General features: G+C 36.6%; 3 protein-coding genes across 4 annotated transcripts in view; all 3 read right to left on the bottom strand.

Annotated features, from left to right (window-relative positions):
* Positions 1-213: 213 nt before the first annotated feature.
* LOC132274933 (protein NRT1/ PTR FAMILY 4.5-like) lies at positions 214-2,529 on the bottom strand. The gene is made up of 4 exons (XM_059776334.1): positions 2,317-2,529; positions 1,699-2,121; positions 1,463-1,587; positions 214-1,372 (listed from the first exon to the last, which is right to left on the bottom strand). The coding sequence occupies exons 1-4, from the start codon at positions 2,527-2,529 to the stop codon at positions 439-441; spliced, it is 1,695 nt and encodes a 564-aa protein (XP_059632317.1). The 3' UTR covers positions 214-438.
* A 1,550-nt stretch (positions 2,530-4,079) lies between these two features.
* LOC132278126 (protein NRT1/ PTR FAMILY 4.5-like) lies at positions 4,080-7,095 on the bottom strand. The gene is made up of 5 exons (XM_059779964.1): positions 6,892-7,095; positions 6,587-6,804; positions 6,054-6,476; positions 5,829-5,953; positions 4,080-5,119 (listed from the first exon to the last, which is right to left on the bottom strand). Exons 1-5 carry the CDS (start codon positions 6,938-6,940, stop codon positions 4,201-4,203), a joined length of 1,734 nt encoding a protein of 577 aa, XP_059635947.1. The 5' UTR covers positions 6,941-7,095; the 3' UTR covers positions 4,080-4,200.
* Positions 7,096-10,301: 3,206 nt separating this feature from the next.
* LOC132277978 (GPI ethanolamine phosphate transferase 3) overlaps positions 10,302-17,343 on the bottom strand; it is a 36,597-nt gene continuing 29,555 nt past the window's right edge. For both annotated transcript variants that reach the window (XM_059779838.1, XM_059779895.1), the window contains 8 exons: positions 15,445-15,889; positions 15,248-15,339; positions 14,527-15,076; positions 13,879-14,014; positions 12,594-12,635; positions 10,939-11,104; positions 10,741-10,824; positions 10,302-10,645 (listed from right to left, as the gene is read on the bottom strand). In XM_059779838.1, coding sequence (XP_059635821.1) covers positions 10,505-10,645; positions 10,741-10,824; positions 10,939-11,104; positions 12,594-12,635; positions 13,879-14,014; positions 14,527-15,076; positions 15,248-15,339; positions 15,445-15,889 — 1,656 coding nt within the window. In that variant the 3' untranslated portion in view covers positions 10,302-10,504. The remainder of the gene's footprint in view (positions 10,646-10,740; positions 10,825-10,938; positions 11,105-12,593; positions 12,636-13,878; positions 14,015-14,526; positions 15,077-15,247; positions 15,340-15,444; positions 15,890-17,343) is intronic.

The raw sequence follows: 17,343 nt of genomic DNA, 5'->3' as shown, positions 1-17,343 counted from the left end.
AATCAACCACTTTCTAGACTATCGTTGATAAATTCATGTTTTCCCTTAATCAATTGGTTCAGATTCAACATTGATAGATGGTCTCATCTCATTCAGCAGGAAGACAATTCTAATTCAAGTCAAAGCATCAGTACTGACAACTTATTTCATCCCTCAGAAAAAATAAAAAAATAAAAATGGAAAGAAGCAGCAGCAGAAGGATAACATAGAATGTTGAAATAGATATTCTGATATTTAAATTGATTCATACTAGTCTATTATGGCAATTCCCAAGTTCATTTGAAAATACACATAAATGCTATAGTATAGGATATGATCTCATATGCTTCCCACCAAACACAACTTTTAGGCATATATGTACTCACCTGTAAAACTAATATTGGAGTCATCAACTTCTCAACATTGGACTCTAGCCCTTACATAGAGATCTTAGGAACTTCAGTTAGTCTCATTTTTCATTTCTTCTTGGCCAATAGGGAGTTCTTGTTGTTTAGAGTTAAAATTCATAATGCTCACACCTGAAATAGATAATGATTCATCCTGGGAATCTTTAATCAGCAGCCTATGTTCGTCAATTGGGGCATTATTCTTGTACTTGTACCATTTCGCCCAGAATACATAATTTGCAAAGTTCAGCACACTGAGAACTGCCAAAAACCAGTAGTAGAACTCAACATGATTCTTGTTTATGTCGTGCCCTCCGAGCCATCCTCTCTTGCTCAAAGTGACTTTAGCAGTTACCGAGTTAATGAGCTCGACAAAGACAGTGCTCAGGTAGTAACCAATGGATACGGAGACAAATGAGAAAGAAGTGGAGAGAGACCTCATGCCAGGAGGAGCCTCACTGTAAAAGAAGTCCCATAGCCCAACCAAGGTGAACATGTCTGCCATCCCAAATATTGCATACTGGATAGCAAGCCAGAAGAGGCTGATCCGGTGATTGTTGTGGACAAGTTCATTCCTTCTCTTCACCTCAACGATCCCTGCCACGCCCATTGAGATGGCGGAGAGAACTAGCCCCACTCCGACCCTCTGGAGGTGGGTTATGCCATTTGGGTGACCTGTTAGTTTCCTCGCAAGAGGAACAAAGGCGAATTCGTATACAGGTATGAGAAGCGACATGATCACCAGAGGAATCACGGGAATTGAGGCAGGTGGGACATTAAAACCACGGAGGCTAGTGTTCATGATGGTCCCTTGTTGGACTGTAAAGGTCTGCAACTGGGCTAGGCATGTGTTGATGAGGATAGTGCTCAAAAGGATGGGCATCATCCTCGCTAGGATCTTTACTTCTTCTACTCGAGTCACTGTGCAAACTCTCCATTTCCCAGGCTTGGTGCCCTCAGGAAGAACAGCAGCTTTGTCTAGTAGCCTGCTGGTCAAATTAAATCACAACTTAAAAAGTTTCAACTCGATCATTCTAATAATCCATCCCTAAAACCCTATTTTCTTTTAGTGATACCTAAACTGGTTTGTATGAGGAATGCGTTCTCTGTTTGATGCAGACTCGGGGTCATGTATCTCGTACAAGTCACTCGAGTTTGGGGGCAGCCGTACCTTCAAGTTCCTTACAGTCACCACCAAAACCTAAGTATCAATCATATATGCATTTCAGATGATTTAATTAAATAGTATGGGATGATCAAGTACTTCCTTTCCCATTTGATGTATAGCAGGCAAGAGAGAGGGATTATCCACCTGTGAAATGCTTAATAAGGCACTTTCTCCTGGCACTCGAACACGATAAAATGGCTTTCCAACTGAAACAGAACATAGACCAAGAAAAGCACAAACCATGGAGATGATGAAGCCCTTGTCCCATCCCACATTTGTGCTTACCCACACTACTAATGTGACCGCAATTGAAGCGCCAATGGTTAGGCTAAGCAAAAACCAATTGAAGAAGCTGGCTATGTTCTTGCGTTCCTTGGGGTTGTCGTGATTGAACTGATCGGCACCTAGAGCAGGCAATGCTCCTCTGATTCCACCACTTCCCAGTGCCACCAAGTATATAGAAGCGTAAAGGAGTAGTGCTTTAGTACCATGAACACACCTAGACTCATCACAAGGTTCAGGTTGGAGCTTATGATAATGAGATTGAACAATGAGCAACAAGTATCCCTGTATATATATAAAAGCCAAACCATTCAACCAAATTACTCATATTCACAGTACTCACCATCTAAATGAACTAGTCTAAAATTTTCTCTTTGTGTAGGAACTCTGACAATGAGCAAAGAATGAGAAAAACCTTCCCTATTTCTTGATCAAGGATGTACTAGTTAGCTATATGAGTGAGTGATATAAATTAATTACCAACAATTCTATTGCGCCAAAGAGTAGGCAAGTGCTGAGGCGATTCATGTACGTATCAGAGATGAATCCTCCAACGATCGTAAGCAAGAAGGCAGTACCTAAGTAGTTTGTGGTGGTAGTTGCAGAACCAGACAGATCAAAGTGCATCACAAATGAGAAATAGAGGACCAAGCTTGACATGTTTGCCACGAAGCCTATGGTATCCAGTCCCATCATTGCTGCAAAAGAACTGATACATGAAGGTTTTTTTGATTTTCCAAAACTAAGTATAATGCCAACAATATATTGTTATCCTCTTATATATATATATATATATATATATATATCAATTGTGTCTTAGAGGGTATGGTGATTGTGATTTCTTACCAAAGACGAAAATTGTGGCTTTAAATCCACCTTGTGTAGGATTTTTCATGGGCTCATAATTCATAACTTCAACACCTCCATTATCATTCAGTCCCTAAACAAATTAGCATAATAGATATGAATACACGGTTATGAGCACAGTTACTGAAAGTATGACCATCTAATTCCCATCGATGTCAATCTTCATGAGTTTGTGATATCTAGGTAGGGCTAGCCAACTGCACTAAACTCAGGTCATTGCAGAGTCTATGTTTAGATGCACTGGCAAAACAAAAAATGTGATAAGTGGAAACTGAATAAATAAAAATAATTACCATAATTAAGGAGCTCGTAGCTGACACACACACACACAGATGTAAAATGTAACGAGTGATACAAAGTGTTGTGAGCTTATATAGTATAGCAGCTGTAATGTTGGGGTGCATATATAATAAATTTGACAATGCAACAAGCATAAGCCGACTGACCGGCCTCCACTAAACCAGACACCAGAGATCATCCAATAATTCATGATTAGGAAATTAATTAGCAGCCAGACCTACTATTTGTCCAAATAATTAATAATTCTCTCTCTCTCTCTCTCTCTGTTTACTGTTTGTATAGTATATAATTAGTTCAAGTTTTTGTATCCATCTTAGGCGACCCCTAGGGTGTGTGATATATACTGAGTAGTGAGTGAGCTAGTATTTATGAACTAAACATTCCATGTCCATGTTACGTTAGAATACATGCAAAGCCAAACATTAGCTGACAAATTCAAATGTGTTTTTAGCTTGAACTCATTCGGCCAACAAGCTAAAGGTATCAAGCTGATATGTAATGTCATATAGAAGATGGCAAAGAGAACCACAAATGCATTCATCAGCTTGTTTGATTATTTGGCAAATCCAGTCAGAATATTCCTCCTCTTCACCTTCCAAATTCCAACTCTATTTGATGCCATATCATATGATTATATAATTCTAAGAATAAATAATCTATGAAAAATGTGAATTTGCATCAAACATGATCCATCGTTGTCATTATTCGACCACAACAGTCTGCTAATTAAACGAGTGAACACTAAAAGTTATAATAAGACCCACAAGGCATTTAATTAGAAAGCCTCTCAGAAAAGAATCTAAAATACAATAATAAGCATATTGTATATATACCGCCTCCCCTGAATAATAAAAAATATCTCCCCTATATAAAGACAACATTGGTATCAGTATCACATTGCTTGAAATTCATACACAGGTGCCAATTACTCTATTTATAGAGTTTCTATCAGAAGCATGCCATAATTTATATATATATATATATATATATATATATATTACCCTAAAGGAATTCAGGGAGATGAAGAAAATCACTCCCCTGCTTAATCCGTTGGTAGATATTATAGACTCAATACAGGACCACATTGCACCATTTTTTATTTAGAAATATATATACTCCATTACCTACAAAACTAATATTAATTCTCGAGCCCTCAACTCCACAAAGATCTTAACTACTAGCCAGTCTTGATACATATTATATTCCGTAAGCCTCCTTTTTGGTTTCTTCTTGTTTAGATTTAACACTCATCATACTCACAGCTGAAACAGATAATGATTCATCCAGAGGTCCTTTAATCAACGGCCTATGTTCGCCAACCGGGGCATCATTCTTGTACTTGTACCATTTCGCCCAGAATACATAATTTGCAAAGTTGAGCACACTGAGAACTGCCAAAAACCAGTAGAAGAGCTCAACGTGATTCTTGTTCATGTCACGCCCTTCCAGCCACCCTCTCTTGCTGGAAGTGACTTTAGCCGTCACCGTGTTAATGAGATCAACAAATATTGTGCTCAGGTAGTATCCAATGGACAGGGACACCCATGATAAAGAAGTGGAGAGAGACCTCATGCCGTGCGGAGCCTCACTGTAAAAGAACTCCATCAGCCCAACTAGTGTGAACATGTCAGCTATCCCAAATATTGCATAATGGAATGAGAGCCAGAAGAGGCTGATCGGGTGATTGTGGTGGACGAGTTCATTCTTCCTCTTCACCTCAACGATCCCTGCCATGCCCATTGAGATGGCCGAGAGAACCAGCCCCACTCCCACCCTCTGGAGGTGAGTGATGCCATTTGGGTGACCTGTTATTTTCCTCACAAGAGGAACAAAGGTGAACTCGTATATAGGTATGAGAATGGACATGAACACCAGAGGAATCACAGGAATTGAGGCAGCCGGGACTTTAAAACCTCCGAGGCTAGTGTCCATGATGGTCCCCTGTTGGACTGAAAAGGTCTGCAACTGGGCTAGGCATGTGTTCATCAGGATGGTGCTCAAAAGGATGGGCATCATCCTTGTCAAGATCTTTACTTCTTCTACTTGAGTCACTGTGCAAACTCTCCATTTTTCCGGCTTGGTGCCTTCAGGAAGAACAGCAGCTTTGTCTAGTAACCTGCACTTCAAATTAGGTCACAAATTAAAAGGTTTCAACTCCATAATTCTATAAGCACGTGATAATACATATGCAGGAAACTACCTTAAGGAGTACAAAGGAAGTGGTTCAGATCTTTGGCTCTAATATATATATATATATATATGTCAAAAAAAAGCTTTGTATGTATAAATAAGGTGATCAATATTGTTGAGGAGGAATGCTTTGGACAATCGAAAATGATGTAAAACTGATTGTTGAAGGCTATATAGCTCGTTTAGACCGCCAAAAGTCCAAACGGACAGGTTGACACGGTGTTTTGGACAGTTTTTGTGAGTCCGTTTTGACCCGAAATGATCCCTATTTGATGGGAAACGACTCAGCTCGCACAAGTCAGTAGCAAAGATGCTGATATAGGAGTCTTTCCGGCCAAATTCTATCGTTTAGGTGCGTCTTTCTAATTTTGAATATTTCTGGATTTTTGTAAAAGGTCTAAAAGGTTTCGAATTATTTTCAATTTTTTTCCTTACATTGTTAGGTTTACTCAATTATAAATATACATGTCTTGCAAGAGAATATGCACTTAATATTCCATTATCAACAAAATATGCAGTGTAATTTTCTTGTTTAACTTTGTGGATTCAAAGTTGTTCCCAGTTCGTTATTTAATATTCATAAACTTCTGCTCCATATATCGGAAAAACATTACTAAGAGAACCTATATATTTACCTGAACTGGTTGGTATGAGGAATGCGTTCTCTATTTGCTGCAGACTCAGGGTCATGTATCTCATACAAGTCTTTCGAGTTTGGAGGCAGTTGTACCTTCAAGTTCCTTAGAGTCGCCACCAAAACCTGAGTATATGTAGATGATGAAGTTGAGTTATTTAAAATAGTGTGTTGGGAGAAAGAGATTGATGTATAGGTAGAGAGAGAGAGAGAGAGAGAGGCATACCTGTGAAACGCTTAATAAGGGGCTTTCTCCGGGCACTCGAACACGATAAAATGGCTTTCCTACTGAAACACAACATAGACCACCAAAAGCACAAACCATGGAGATGATGAAGCCTTTATCCCATCCCACATTTGAGCTTACCCACACTACAACAGTGACTCCAATTGAAGCCCCAATGGTTATGCTGAGCAAAAACCAATTGAAGAAGCTGGCTATGTTCTTGCGTTGGTCCGGGTTATTGTGATCGAACTGATCAGCACCTAGAGCAGGCACTGCGCCTCTGATTCCACCACCTCCCAGCGCCACCAAGCATATAGATGCGTAAAACAGTAGAGCTTTACTACCATGAACACACCTAGACTCCTCACAAGCTTCAGGTTGCAACTTATGATAATGAGATTGAATAATCAGCAACAAATATCCCTGTACGTATATATGAAAGGGATGATGTCGTCATCTCTCACTCACATAAAACACTAGGAAGAAAGATATATTATAATTATTATTATTCGACTTTCCAACTACTTACTTACCAACAATTCGATAGCGCCAAAGAGTAGGCAAGTGTGGAGGCGATTCATGTAGGTATCAGAGATGAATCCTCCGACGAGGGTAAGCAAGAAAGCGGTGCCCAAGTAGTTTGTGGTGGTAGTTGCAGAACCAGCAAGATCAAAGTGCATCACAAACAAGAAATACAGCACCAGGCTTGCCATGTTTGCCACGAACCCAATGTTATCCAGTAACATCATTGCTGCAAATCAAAATTGTTATATACCAAAACCATTTATATATAATGCGAGAGATGAATTATATATATACATATATTGTGATTTCTTACCAAAGATGAAAGTGGTGGCTTTAAATCCACCTTGTCTAGGATTCTTCATGGACTCGTATTTTGTAAGTTCAACACCTCCATTACCATTCAATCCCTAAACAAAATACCATAATACATAGGAATCAATTCTTCATATAGTATCACCATCTAATTCTCGTTAATCTGCATATTTATCAAATATGTTATTGAGTGTACGTATACGTACACTCAATTTTGTGGTTGAGTGTATGTAGCATATATGGTTGAATAACTACTATCTTTTTATGGTAGAGTGTACGTAGCATATACAGAGAAAACGTCAAATAAATTACTACTATCTTATTATCTCAAATTAACGTTAACACTTTTAGCTGAACAAATAACAAATTATTACTCAGGATTAAAAGGACATTGATTGTTGAGGTCGATGTGGTGCCATGTTACCCACATGTTCACTTTATTGGATGCTTGTCAGGTGACATGACATGGCACTATGAATGTCAAAAATAATAATAACTGCAACAATTTTTTTTTTTTTTTTTTTTTTTCAAGTTAAAATTGGACTAGGTTACTTCTGTTTCTCGGATTCTTTCCTTTCTTTCCAAATTAAATGACTCAAATTTCTTTTACAAAAAAATTATATTGACCGATTAGTGTTATTAATCATTATTTGCTCATTTAGTATCATATCGAATAATTAGAATTTGAGTGATGATACATAATTCGAATTTAGAAGTTGGTGAAAAAAAATTACGGAAGTGATTGAATGACTCTATCACATAATGTCAAAATGATGTTATGTGATGGAATTCATACCTTACTCAAAATTCTCTATATTTGAATGATATATTATTTTTTTTTTTTAGAGTTTATTAACACAGTATCTAGAGAACTTCACATGTTAAGCCCAATTAAAGACGTACAAAGTGAAAAAATGACATGTAAAGATGAAAACTGAATAAATAAAAATAATTACCATGATTGAGGAGCTCGTAGGTGCCACAGAAGAGAGAGAGAGAGAGAGAGAGAGATGTAAAATGTAACGAATGATAAGAAGCTGCAAGTATATATAGTGTAGGCAGGTAATGTTAGTTTGCATAAATTTTGACGCCACCCTTCCACATTTTATTGAGCATAGAGAAAATGGTGACAAAGCAACTAAGCATAAGCCGACTGACCGTTCTCTACTAAATCCGACACCAGAGATTCATACAATAATTTATTATTATAAAAAGACCACCCAGACCTACCCTACCTATTTCTCCAATTAATTAATATTTCTCTATCTACATCTCGATGTTTACTGTTTATATATACCCTACCTATTTCTCCAATTAATTAATATTTCTCTATCTACATCTGGATGTTTACTGTTTATATATATATATACATATATATATGTTCATGTCAAGGGAACTTTGTATCAATCTTAGGCAACTCCTCGTGTTTGTTGTATGCATTAGGATCTTCTAATGTAAATTATACTTTTCAACACCATTACATTTATTTTGCGACGCATTTTACATTTATTTAGTTTTTTTTATTATTATTCAAATGTAAAGTAAAAATTAAAAAAACAAGTGTACTATTTTAGAAAACACAAAAATCTCAAAATCTCAATTCTAGGGTCAACTTCAACCATACAAATCCCCTTTAATTACAGAACATCAAAGTTTAGGAGGCATGCTTAGGGCTATCTCTAGTCCCAAGAGAATGGTTTAGCCACTCATTGATGACCGTTTTACCCTTTTGGGTCTTAAACCATCATAATTATGTTTAAATGATCATTTTGCCCTTGTTGGGCCGTCCAAGTTGCACCCTCAGTTTAAACCTCATTCAAAAATTCCAGACACAGAAAGAGTTATGCCTATTTTAGTGACACCAAATGGCCCCAAATTAATATATGCTAGTATACAAGTCCTAGTCATTACAAATATCAAGTTAAAAACTTAATTAGGCCAATGGAACCAATCTTGTAAAATATTTTTTTGTTAAAATAGAATTTATAAGTGATAAAGTTGAATAAAATGAACATGCCCAAAACTAGACTGCGAGATTAAGCCAGTTTTAGGTAAGAAATTTTGTTAAAGAGAATCTCGATCCTTAAAAAAAACATGTGTAATGGTGTTGATTATGATTACAGCACCACTAATATTGTACTGTTAAAAGGAACACGAAAATGGGTGTCTATTTTGAAAAAACACAGAAAACGGATTCTCTTGAGCGGAATCTCCTGAACTCCACTACCGTAGAGGATCCGGATAATGTTGTACATATGAAACATAAGCCAACAAAGCACCCTACCTACCTGCGATCGTGGACCTTAGATACTCTGGGGATTCCTACAAATCAAAACTCAAAGATCCAAATGAGGAAGGCTTTAAAATATGAACCAAATGAGAAGGCTATAAAATATGAACCACAAGTACATGAGATTGTTCAAGCTCATTGGTTTGTTTATGAATTTATAATTTGGACTGTAAATAAGTTCAAAAAATTAAGTTCCAACTCCACCGTAACGTGTCAAATTAACATTTTACTGTCAGCGATATCAGACTCCTACTTCTCAAAGGGAGGTCAAAAGTTTGAGTTATTTAAAAAAATATAGTATTTGTTCATGGATATATAAGTAAATATCATTTTGAGCAAACCATTACTTAGGACGGGTCAAATTGGTTTAGTCCAAACTTTTCGTGAATGGCTTGATTCATTTCAAATTTACAATAAATAAATAAATAAAAGAAATGACATCCAAAATGATACTGTATAAAAATTCTAACTCCTTAGTCCCCCTGCCAATTCAAATGTGTTTTCAGCTGGAACTCATTCCGCCAACAAGGTAAAAGTATCAAGTTGGTCATATGTAATGTCATAAAGAAGATGGCAAAGAATGACAAATGCAAATAATAATATTCAACCAAACACACACACACACATATAACACATATATATATACATGTGTGTGTCTATGTGTGTGTGTTTGGTTGAATATTATTATTATATATATATATATGAAGATCCTTCCAATTCCAACTCTATTATTTGATGTCATATGATTTGTGCAAGTCCAAGAATATACCTTCACCATAATCCATCACTGTCATATTGGACAACAGTCTGTTAAACGAGTGAACAATAAGGCCAAGGCGGCATTTATAAAGGTGGTAAGATACTACCACATCCTCTCAGAAAAGAATCCAAAATGCATTTATAAGCATATTATTGTATGTCGCCTTCCCTGAATAATATCAGAAAATATCTCCCCTATAAAAACACAACAATGCTATCAATATCAATGCTCAACAGATAAATCGGAGTTCCAAATTCCAACGGGAAGGCGACATACAATAATATCAAAAAACATATATATATATTTAAAACCACCTCTCATTGCTCCACCCCCACATCCATCTCTAAAAAAACCCTCTACGAGTCACATAAGGGATATCAGATATCACATTATCACATCAAAAATATGGTCTTCAGTATTGAAGCTTTCACTGTAAATGAACGCCCAGACTTGAAATTGGAAATGCCAAAAAACAATAAAGCACAAATCAATGCCACCAATGAAAACATGGAAACATAAAACAGTTTTACAAATATGTTAACCAAAATTTCACAAATCCGCAACTCATTTGCTAGAATTCATAGACTTCAGTGATTCAACCTCGGGTCTACCAAAATAGTACAGCGATGCCAAACAAATTAGGATGTCTGTTAAAATAAGGCCCACCACATCAAAAACAAATTTTGGAGCAAATAATCCCCAAACCTGCAGGTAAATTATGCAGTGAACAAACTGTTATGATATGCTACATACACACACATTGGTCCAAATGTACTAAGAACTTTGTGGTGAGACAATACCATCAAATGCCGCCTTTGAATCGTGACACATAAAATTGTAAATGTAGCTGTAGTGGCCATAATGAGTCCGTATATCAAATACACCTGAAACATTGAATGTAAAATAACAAAAATCAAAATTAGCTAACAATAGCATGCCCAAACTTTTGTGGTTCAATGGGAAAAACCATGAACACAGGCACCTAGTTGATAACTTACTTGACATAATTGCATGACATAGAATCCTTTTATTCGCTCGGACCGACTAAATGGATATCGGCAAGCAACAAGAAATGGAAGTCCAAAAATTGGAAGGATGTGAGAAAAACCAAATGTATCAATCGTAAGAAGGATAGCTTGGGGAACGATGATGAATTCATCAAACCTGAAAACAAACACCACATCGAGATCCCTAGTCAACATGGTGAGTTCATGGGTATTACCCCTCCACATATAATAATAGAAAGGATTAACTGTAGAAAACTCCTTAAACTGTTGAGAGTTTGTGCAGATAGCCCGGCCATTTTCAAAGCAGATAACCCTCGAACTTTAAAAACTTAACAAAGAAGGAAAAATCATCAGGTAGCTATTAATGGACACATTAAATTACACTATTGTCCTTCAAGTTTGAGAGAGAGAGAGAGTTGAATCGCAAAGAAAATTTACAGAAAACCCAAAAGGCAAGATGGTTAAATATATGGTCAAACAAAAGAAGGAGCGTGCCCCACTCCCTCTGCACTTCAGTAAACGACCCCACCCCTCTGCGCTTCAACATGTCATCAACCACCCACACTGGACAGTAAGTGATACAGATAAGTGTGAGATGTATATATTATACACTCACACGCGTACAAATATGTGTATATATTGATAGAGTCAAAAGGAGAGCCAAAGAAAAAAGAAGTATACGCACACACACACATATGTATAGATAAAGATAAAGTGAGAGGGAAGATAGGGAAGGGAGATGACGATGTAATTCTTATGGTCTTGATCGAGATGCATCTATAACCCTATTGAGATATTACCAGATCATGTATGATCAGTATATGACTAGGAGAATTGAGACAATCTAAAGACAATAGTCACATTTCGGGCACCGGCCCAATTGAGAAAACGTGAGAATTTCATGAACCCATAAAATAAAATGGTCACAAAACTTGGAAGAGACTAAGAAAAAGAGAGGTTGATGCAGAAATTAACACAGCTGTCACAGCTCCCGAGTGAAAAAACTAACAAATGGAAAGTGGGGGGGGTCCAACTAGCATGGAGGAATGGATGCAGAGACCAATATAATTGCAACTGCCCAAGTGGAAAATTTTATGGATTGCATAAACAAGAACTACAAACAGCACGAGTAGATGAAGAAGATGGGTTTGATGCAGTTGTCGATGGAGATAGTCGGTGATCCTGATCAAAAAGACGGGGAGAGAGAGAGAGAGAGAGAGAGAGTTTTGCAATTGTTATATTTGCCCTGGGTTAACGATAAAGAAACCGGGTAGTGAAAATGGATCCAAGGGGCATATATGTCAACAAAAAATGATAAAACAGTCATAAAATGCAATTTTATCTACTTTTCCATCTTCATTTAACGGAGCTATAAAGGCAGGCGGTATATGCAACTTTTTGATAAACAGTAAGTGGGGCTTGTGCCAAAATAGTAGAATCTACTTTTCTTTCTTCAGGGGACTGCAATTTATAAACAAAAAAGAAAAAGAAATATATTTACGAGGGCCAAATTGTTAATTGCTGCATGCCCAGTAAGATTCATGATTTTAAATCCACAATGCCCAACCCCCAAATCAAAAAAGAGATAAAAGGAAAATGTGTGTGTTTTTTTTTTTTTGGTTGGGGGGGGCACACTCAGTCCTCACCCAATAAAAGCAGCAGCATATCGAAGGCCATCAAAAGCACACCTGCACATAAAATGACAATGGGTTATGAAACATTATAGTGCATAGGGAAAAAAAAAGGGAAAATTCCACCCTAGTCATACTTTTCAACCCTAACGGCAATTAAGTTCTAAATATTTTTTATTTGGACCAAGAAGTCCTATTTTCAAACTTATTTCCTAACTGGTTCAAATATATATATATATATATATATATATATATTTCCAAAATTACCCTTATTAATACTGTTCAATCATCTTCTCTCTCAAACATGCCGCGGCCTCCACCACCATGAAAACTACCCATCCCTCGAGCACCCACCGCCCAGCTCCACCACTCTTCTCAATCATTTCAATCTTTGATCATCATTTTATTTCTTCTTCGGCGACTAAATGACAAAGATTTGAGATCGAAAACCAATTTTGTGAGGAGGATGCAATGGGGGATGATACTAATTTTCAGAAGGTTTTTTATTTGATACTGCAAGTGGCTGTGAATGGGAATTTGAGCCCAGAACAGATGATCAAGTATTAGTGTTCTCTGACATGGAGTTTGATCAGGCTTCATCTAATCCTTGGAAGACGGACTACCAAGTGATAACAAAGAAGTTTACAGAGAAAGGGTATGCATCATCGGTGCCGGAGATTGTGTTTTGGAATTTGAGGGACTCGAGGGCGACTCCGGTGCCTGCGGATCAGAAAGGGGTGGCACTTGTGAGTGGGTACTCGAAGAACTTGATGACATTGTTCTTGGAGGGCAGTGAAGCGTTAAATCCTGAGGCTGTTATGGAAGCTGCCATCTCTGGTGAAGAGTATATACATGACTGAACATATGGGAGTACATGGTTTTTTAGTTTTTTCTGCCATCTCTGATCATTTTTTAGGAGAAGATGGTTGAACAATACTAATAAGGGTAGTTTTGGAAATATATATATTTTTGAACCAATTTGGAAACAAATTTAAAAATAGGACTTCTTGGTCCAAATCAAAAATATTTAGAACTATTGTCTTTAGGGTTGAAAAGTAGGACTAGGGTGGAATTTTCCCAAAAAAAAATTTTGTTACTACTTCCATTGTATGAGCCAAACTAAAAAGATAAAAAGAATTGGTTACAGTTAGTAAATAAAACTAGAAGATTGCGTCACTGCCAAAAAAAAGTCTTTGGACAGAAAAGTAAACTAGCAACAGCTGGATTTCATTACTGATAACATGGTGAAATCAGCAAAATTGCAGAGCTAGAAGTAGGTCCAAGGCTCCAAACATCTTACCAGTGGCCAGTGCAGAAAAACAGACACACAGCTCCAAGGCTCCATTGTGTTACAGGAAAAGAAAGTAAGTTTAAAATTCCAACATTGGGATTCTTGGTATCCTGTTCCATTCTCACCAACCTCATTATGCACCAACCTGTCAAAGGAATTCGACAAATATACTGAGTCAGGAGTGTAAAATTACAATGCTTTAAAATCCTAAATATCACCAAAGTTCAATCCAGTGAAAGAATTCTATATATGTATTTCCTAGTTGGTACTCACACACAACCCCCGCCCCCCAAAAAGAAAAGGGAATTGTTTGCACCCAAGAGGAGTTGAACCTTAGACCTGATGCTTTCTGAGAAAGGAATTCTATATTAACTTCTTCTTTTTTCCTAGTTGATGCTCGCACACCCTCCCCTCAAGGAATTGTTTGAACCCACGAGGATTCGAACCTTAGACCTAATGCTTCCTGAGGAACCAAGGCCAAGTTCTTACCCACTTGAGCCAACCCCTTGGGGGTATTCTATATTAACTTTAGCTATGCTATATTGAACTCAAATGATTAAATACGTATGAGACTGGCTTACAGAAATGTGAATGTAAAAAGGTTTAATCTAGCTCACGTATAATACCAAGACTAAATCTACAATGAAGAGAAAGCACCTCCTGCTATGGATGCTAAAGCAACCAAGGGGCCTTGTTTTCCAGAGACAATTATGATCGTTGAACTCCATGCAGATAACATGGCCACTGCTTTAATAGCTATACGTTCTTCGGAATCTGAATCTTTTGCTTCACTAATTAGTTGACCCAGTGCCAATGATGACAGTTGTGCAAAACCAATACCATAGATTATCCGAGGAATGAAATTTTTTTTAACGCCTTCCAGCACAAGAGACAGGCTCAGTATATTACTTTCTAAAGCCCAGTTTACTGCTATAAGTATATAACAAAAAATGGTTCCTATGATAACATACTTCAAAATCCCCCGACAAGAGCTGCAAACAATGCTCTTGTACAGCATGTATGCTAATAGAATCAGAGCTAGTGTTGGCACAATTTCAGCTATATAAATCCAAATAGAACCATCTTTGGCAATCCCAAGCATCCAATATGGACAAATGTTCGATAAAACAGTACTGACAGCCTGCTTTGATAGCCCAAGTTCAATAGTAAATCTGAGTATGGAGATTAACAGAACAAACACCATTGCCTGAAAATAAATCACTGGAAAAATTAGCTCAGAAGGCAAAGTCCTTCAAAAAAATATGTCATCATAATGTATTGCACAACAATAAATCAGCAGTTTGGTTACTGACAAAATAAAAGCAACTCATTTATCCAAATAAATAAATAAAAGCAACTCCCACAGTAAACTACCTACTTCCAACAGCATCTTCTTTTTCATTATTGAATAGCGTACGTTGAGCATCCCAGATGTTGCCAAAAGAAAACTTGCGACTTTTCCTTCTTCCACTGATCCCAAGGAAATAAAAATATTAAGAAACAGAAATGATCAGTAATCAAAAGATAATATGCATCAAGAAAAGTCATGAAAAACTAAAAAACATCAGGACTTACAAATATAGCTATTTGAAAGGAAGCTGACTGCACGCATTGCTACTACAATATAAGCAAAAAATGACCAAAAGGAAATTCTAGAATGCCCATGGGAAGGAACATAAGCTTCCAATAGCTTGTCCACCTTCTTGATGGCAAGAAAATGGATTATAAGTGAAGTCAACATAATGCAAAAACCAGCGCCCATCATCTTTAAATCGAACTCAGTCCATTTGGAGCGTGCTAGATCAGCAACACTTTCTAAGAATTTAAAATATGCATCAATTTGCCTCTTTAGAGAAGGTAATGATGTATAACAGTTTTCATTGTCATATAGCACAAATTCCTTCTTGATACGTGACCGATCCTCTTCTGCTTGAGAATAAATGTGTGATACATGCAACAAGTCTTCATTTGAAAATCCAATGACTGAAGAAGCAGAATAGACATCGATGTATCTCTTCACCTAAATAAATAAATCCACGTCATAAAAAAATGGTTACTTTAAAAGAAGTGTCTTGATGAAAAAATGCAATCTGCTAATATTTCCAAGAATTTGATAGAAGTTGCTGACTCTAATACATTACATTTTAAAAAAAAAAAAATCTAATAGACAGATCACAACCTACAATAGAAACTCATCCAAATCCCATCACATTAGTTGGTTATGTGACAGACAAAAATTTCAAAATGAACCAGCCATGCTCTCCTTTTTTTTCTTTTTCTTTTTTTTTGGCCTTTTGTTTGAGGATATTGAACAAAGATCAAAATCTTGTAGTGTAAACAAAACATTACTCTTCGCAAAATATGGAGGAGTGAACATTGTATTCAAGCCTTAAAGCTCTAAGTAGACAATACATCAAGAATAAGTTCTGCACTTAATCGTGCAAGTTTTCCTCAACTATAAAACAAAAGATGGCCGAATTTTTTAAAGTTAAGATAAAGAACCTACAGCAAAAAATTTCTAACAGTCAGTTGGATTTAGAAGGAAAACAAAAATAGAATGATAAAGTAGGCCCCAGCAAATTGAATTTCAACAATATTAGCAAGGCAGAGCTTTGACTAGCATCAACATATTTTGCAAACTCATGGTCCAAAATGGTGATATGCTAACAATTAAAAAGAGAAGTTTCTAAAAGGAAATTTCAGAAAAGTAGTATATCCTTTTTGGATAAAATCACTGTTCAATACTACAGTTGTTAGCTTGAGAAACATCTCCTTCCAACCCCCAAAGAGGTAGGTGTAAGGTTCAGGTTCCAATTCGGACGTGTGCGTGTGTGTGTGTCTTGCTTATCATAAAAATAAAGAACCTATTGGTCAATATCTCATATTTTAGATTGTTTTTCTAACGTATTTATTTACTTTTTATAAGAATCCAGAATGTTGTTAGATAGAGGAAAAACCAAGAACGATAAAGAGAAGGATACAAAGTCCTTTAATTTACCGAAAAGAAAAGGATAAGAAGTCCTTTAAATATAGAAAATGAATAACAAAGAAAAGCTTAAAAAGGGAACAGTATGCGCTGCCCCAACATCAATAAGAAGGATCTAAGTTCTAACAAAAACCTCAATGGGGTAAAATGACCACAAAAAGACTCAAGGGTGGCTCCCCTCTCTATTAACCATTTTGGTCACCTCTTCATTTGTGAAATTAAAAAATGTAACTCTTCAAATTGAAAGACCAAGACGTAATTTTTCAGACACCCTACCATGTAGCTTGAATCACCCACAAATCATACAATGGTGATATCCAAAGAAGTGAACTCTCTGATGCCATCCAAGAGAGCTGAAATTTATGCTCTAATATTTTTTTTCAATTTATGTTTAGGAGTTCCCGTCAGAAAAGAAAAAAGAATCTAAATACTAATAACATGTAGCGGACTTCTAGTAACAGGAATTGTTATAAAGGTTTCGAGTTTCC

This window comes from Cornus florida, unplaced genomic scaffold (genome assembly GCF_030987335.1).
Source record: "Cornus florida cultivar Cherokee Brave unplaced genomic scaffold, ASM3098733v1 CherokeeBrave_3.0.0_Hap2_Chr01, whole genome shotgun sequence".
Taxonomy (NCBI): Eukaryota; Viridiplantae; Streptophyta; class Magnoliopsida; order Cornales; family Cornaceae; genus Cornus; species Cornus florida.
This window is presented reverse-complemented; position numbering and strand designations above follow the sequence as displayed.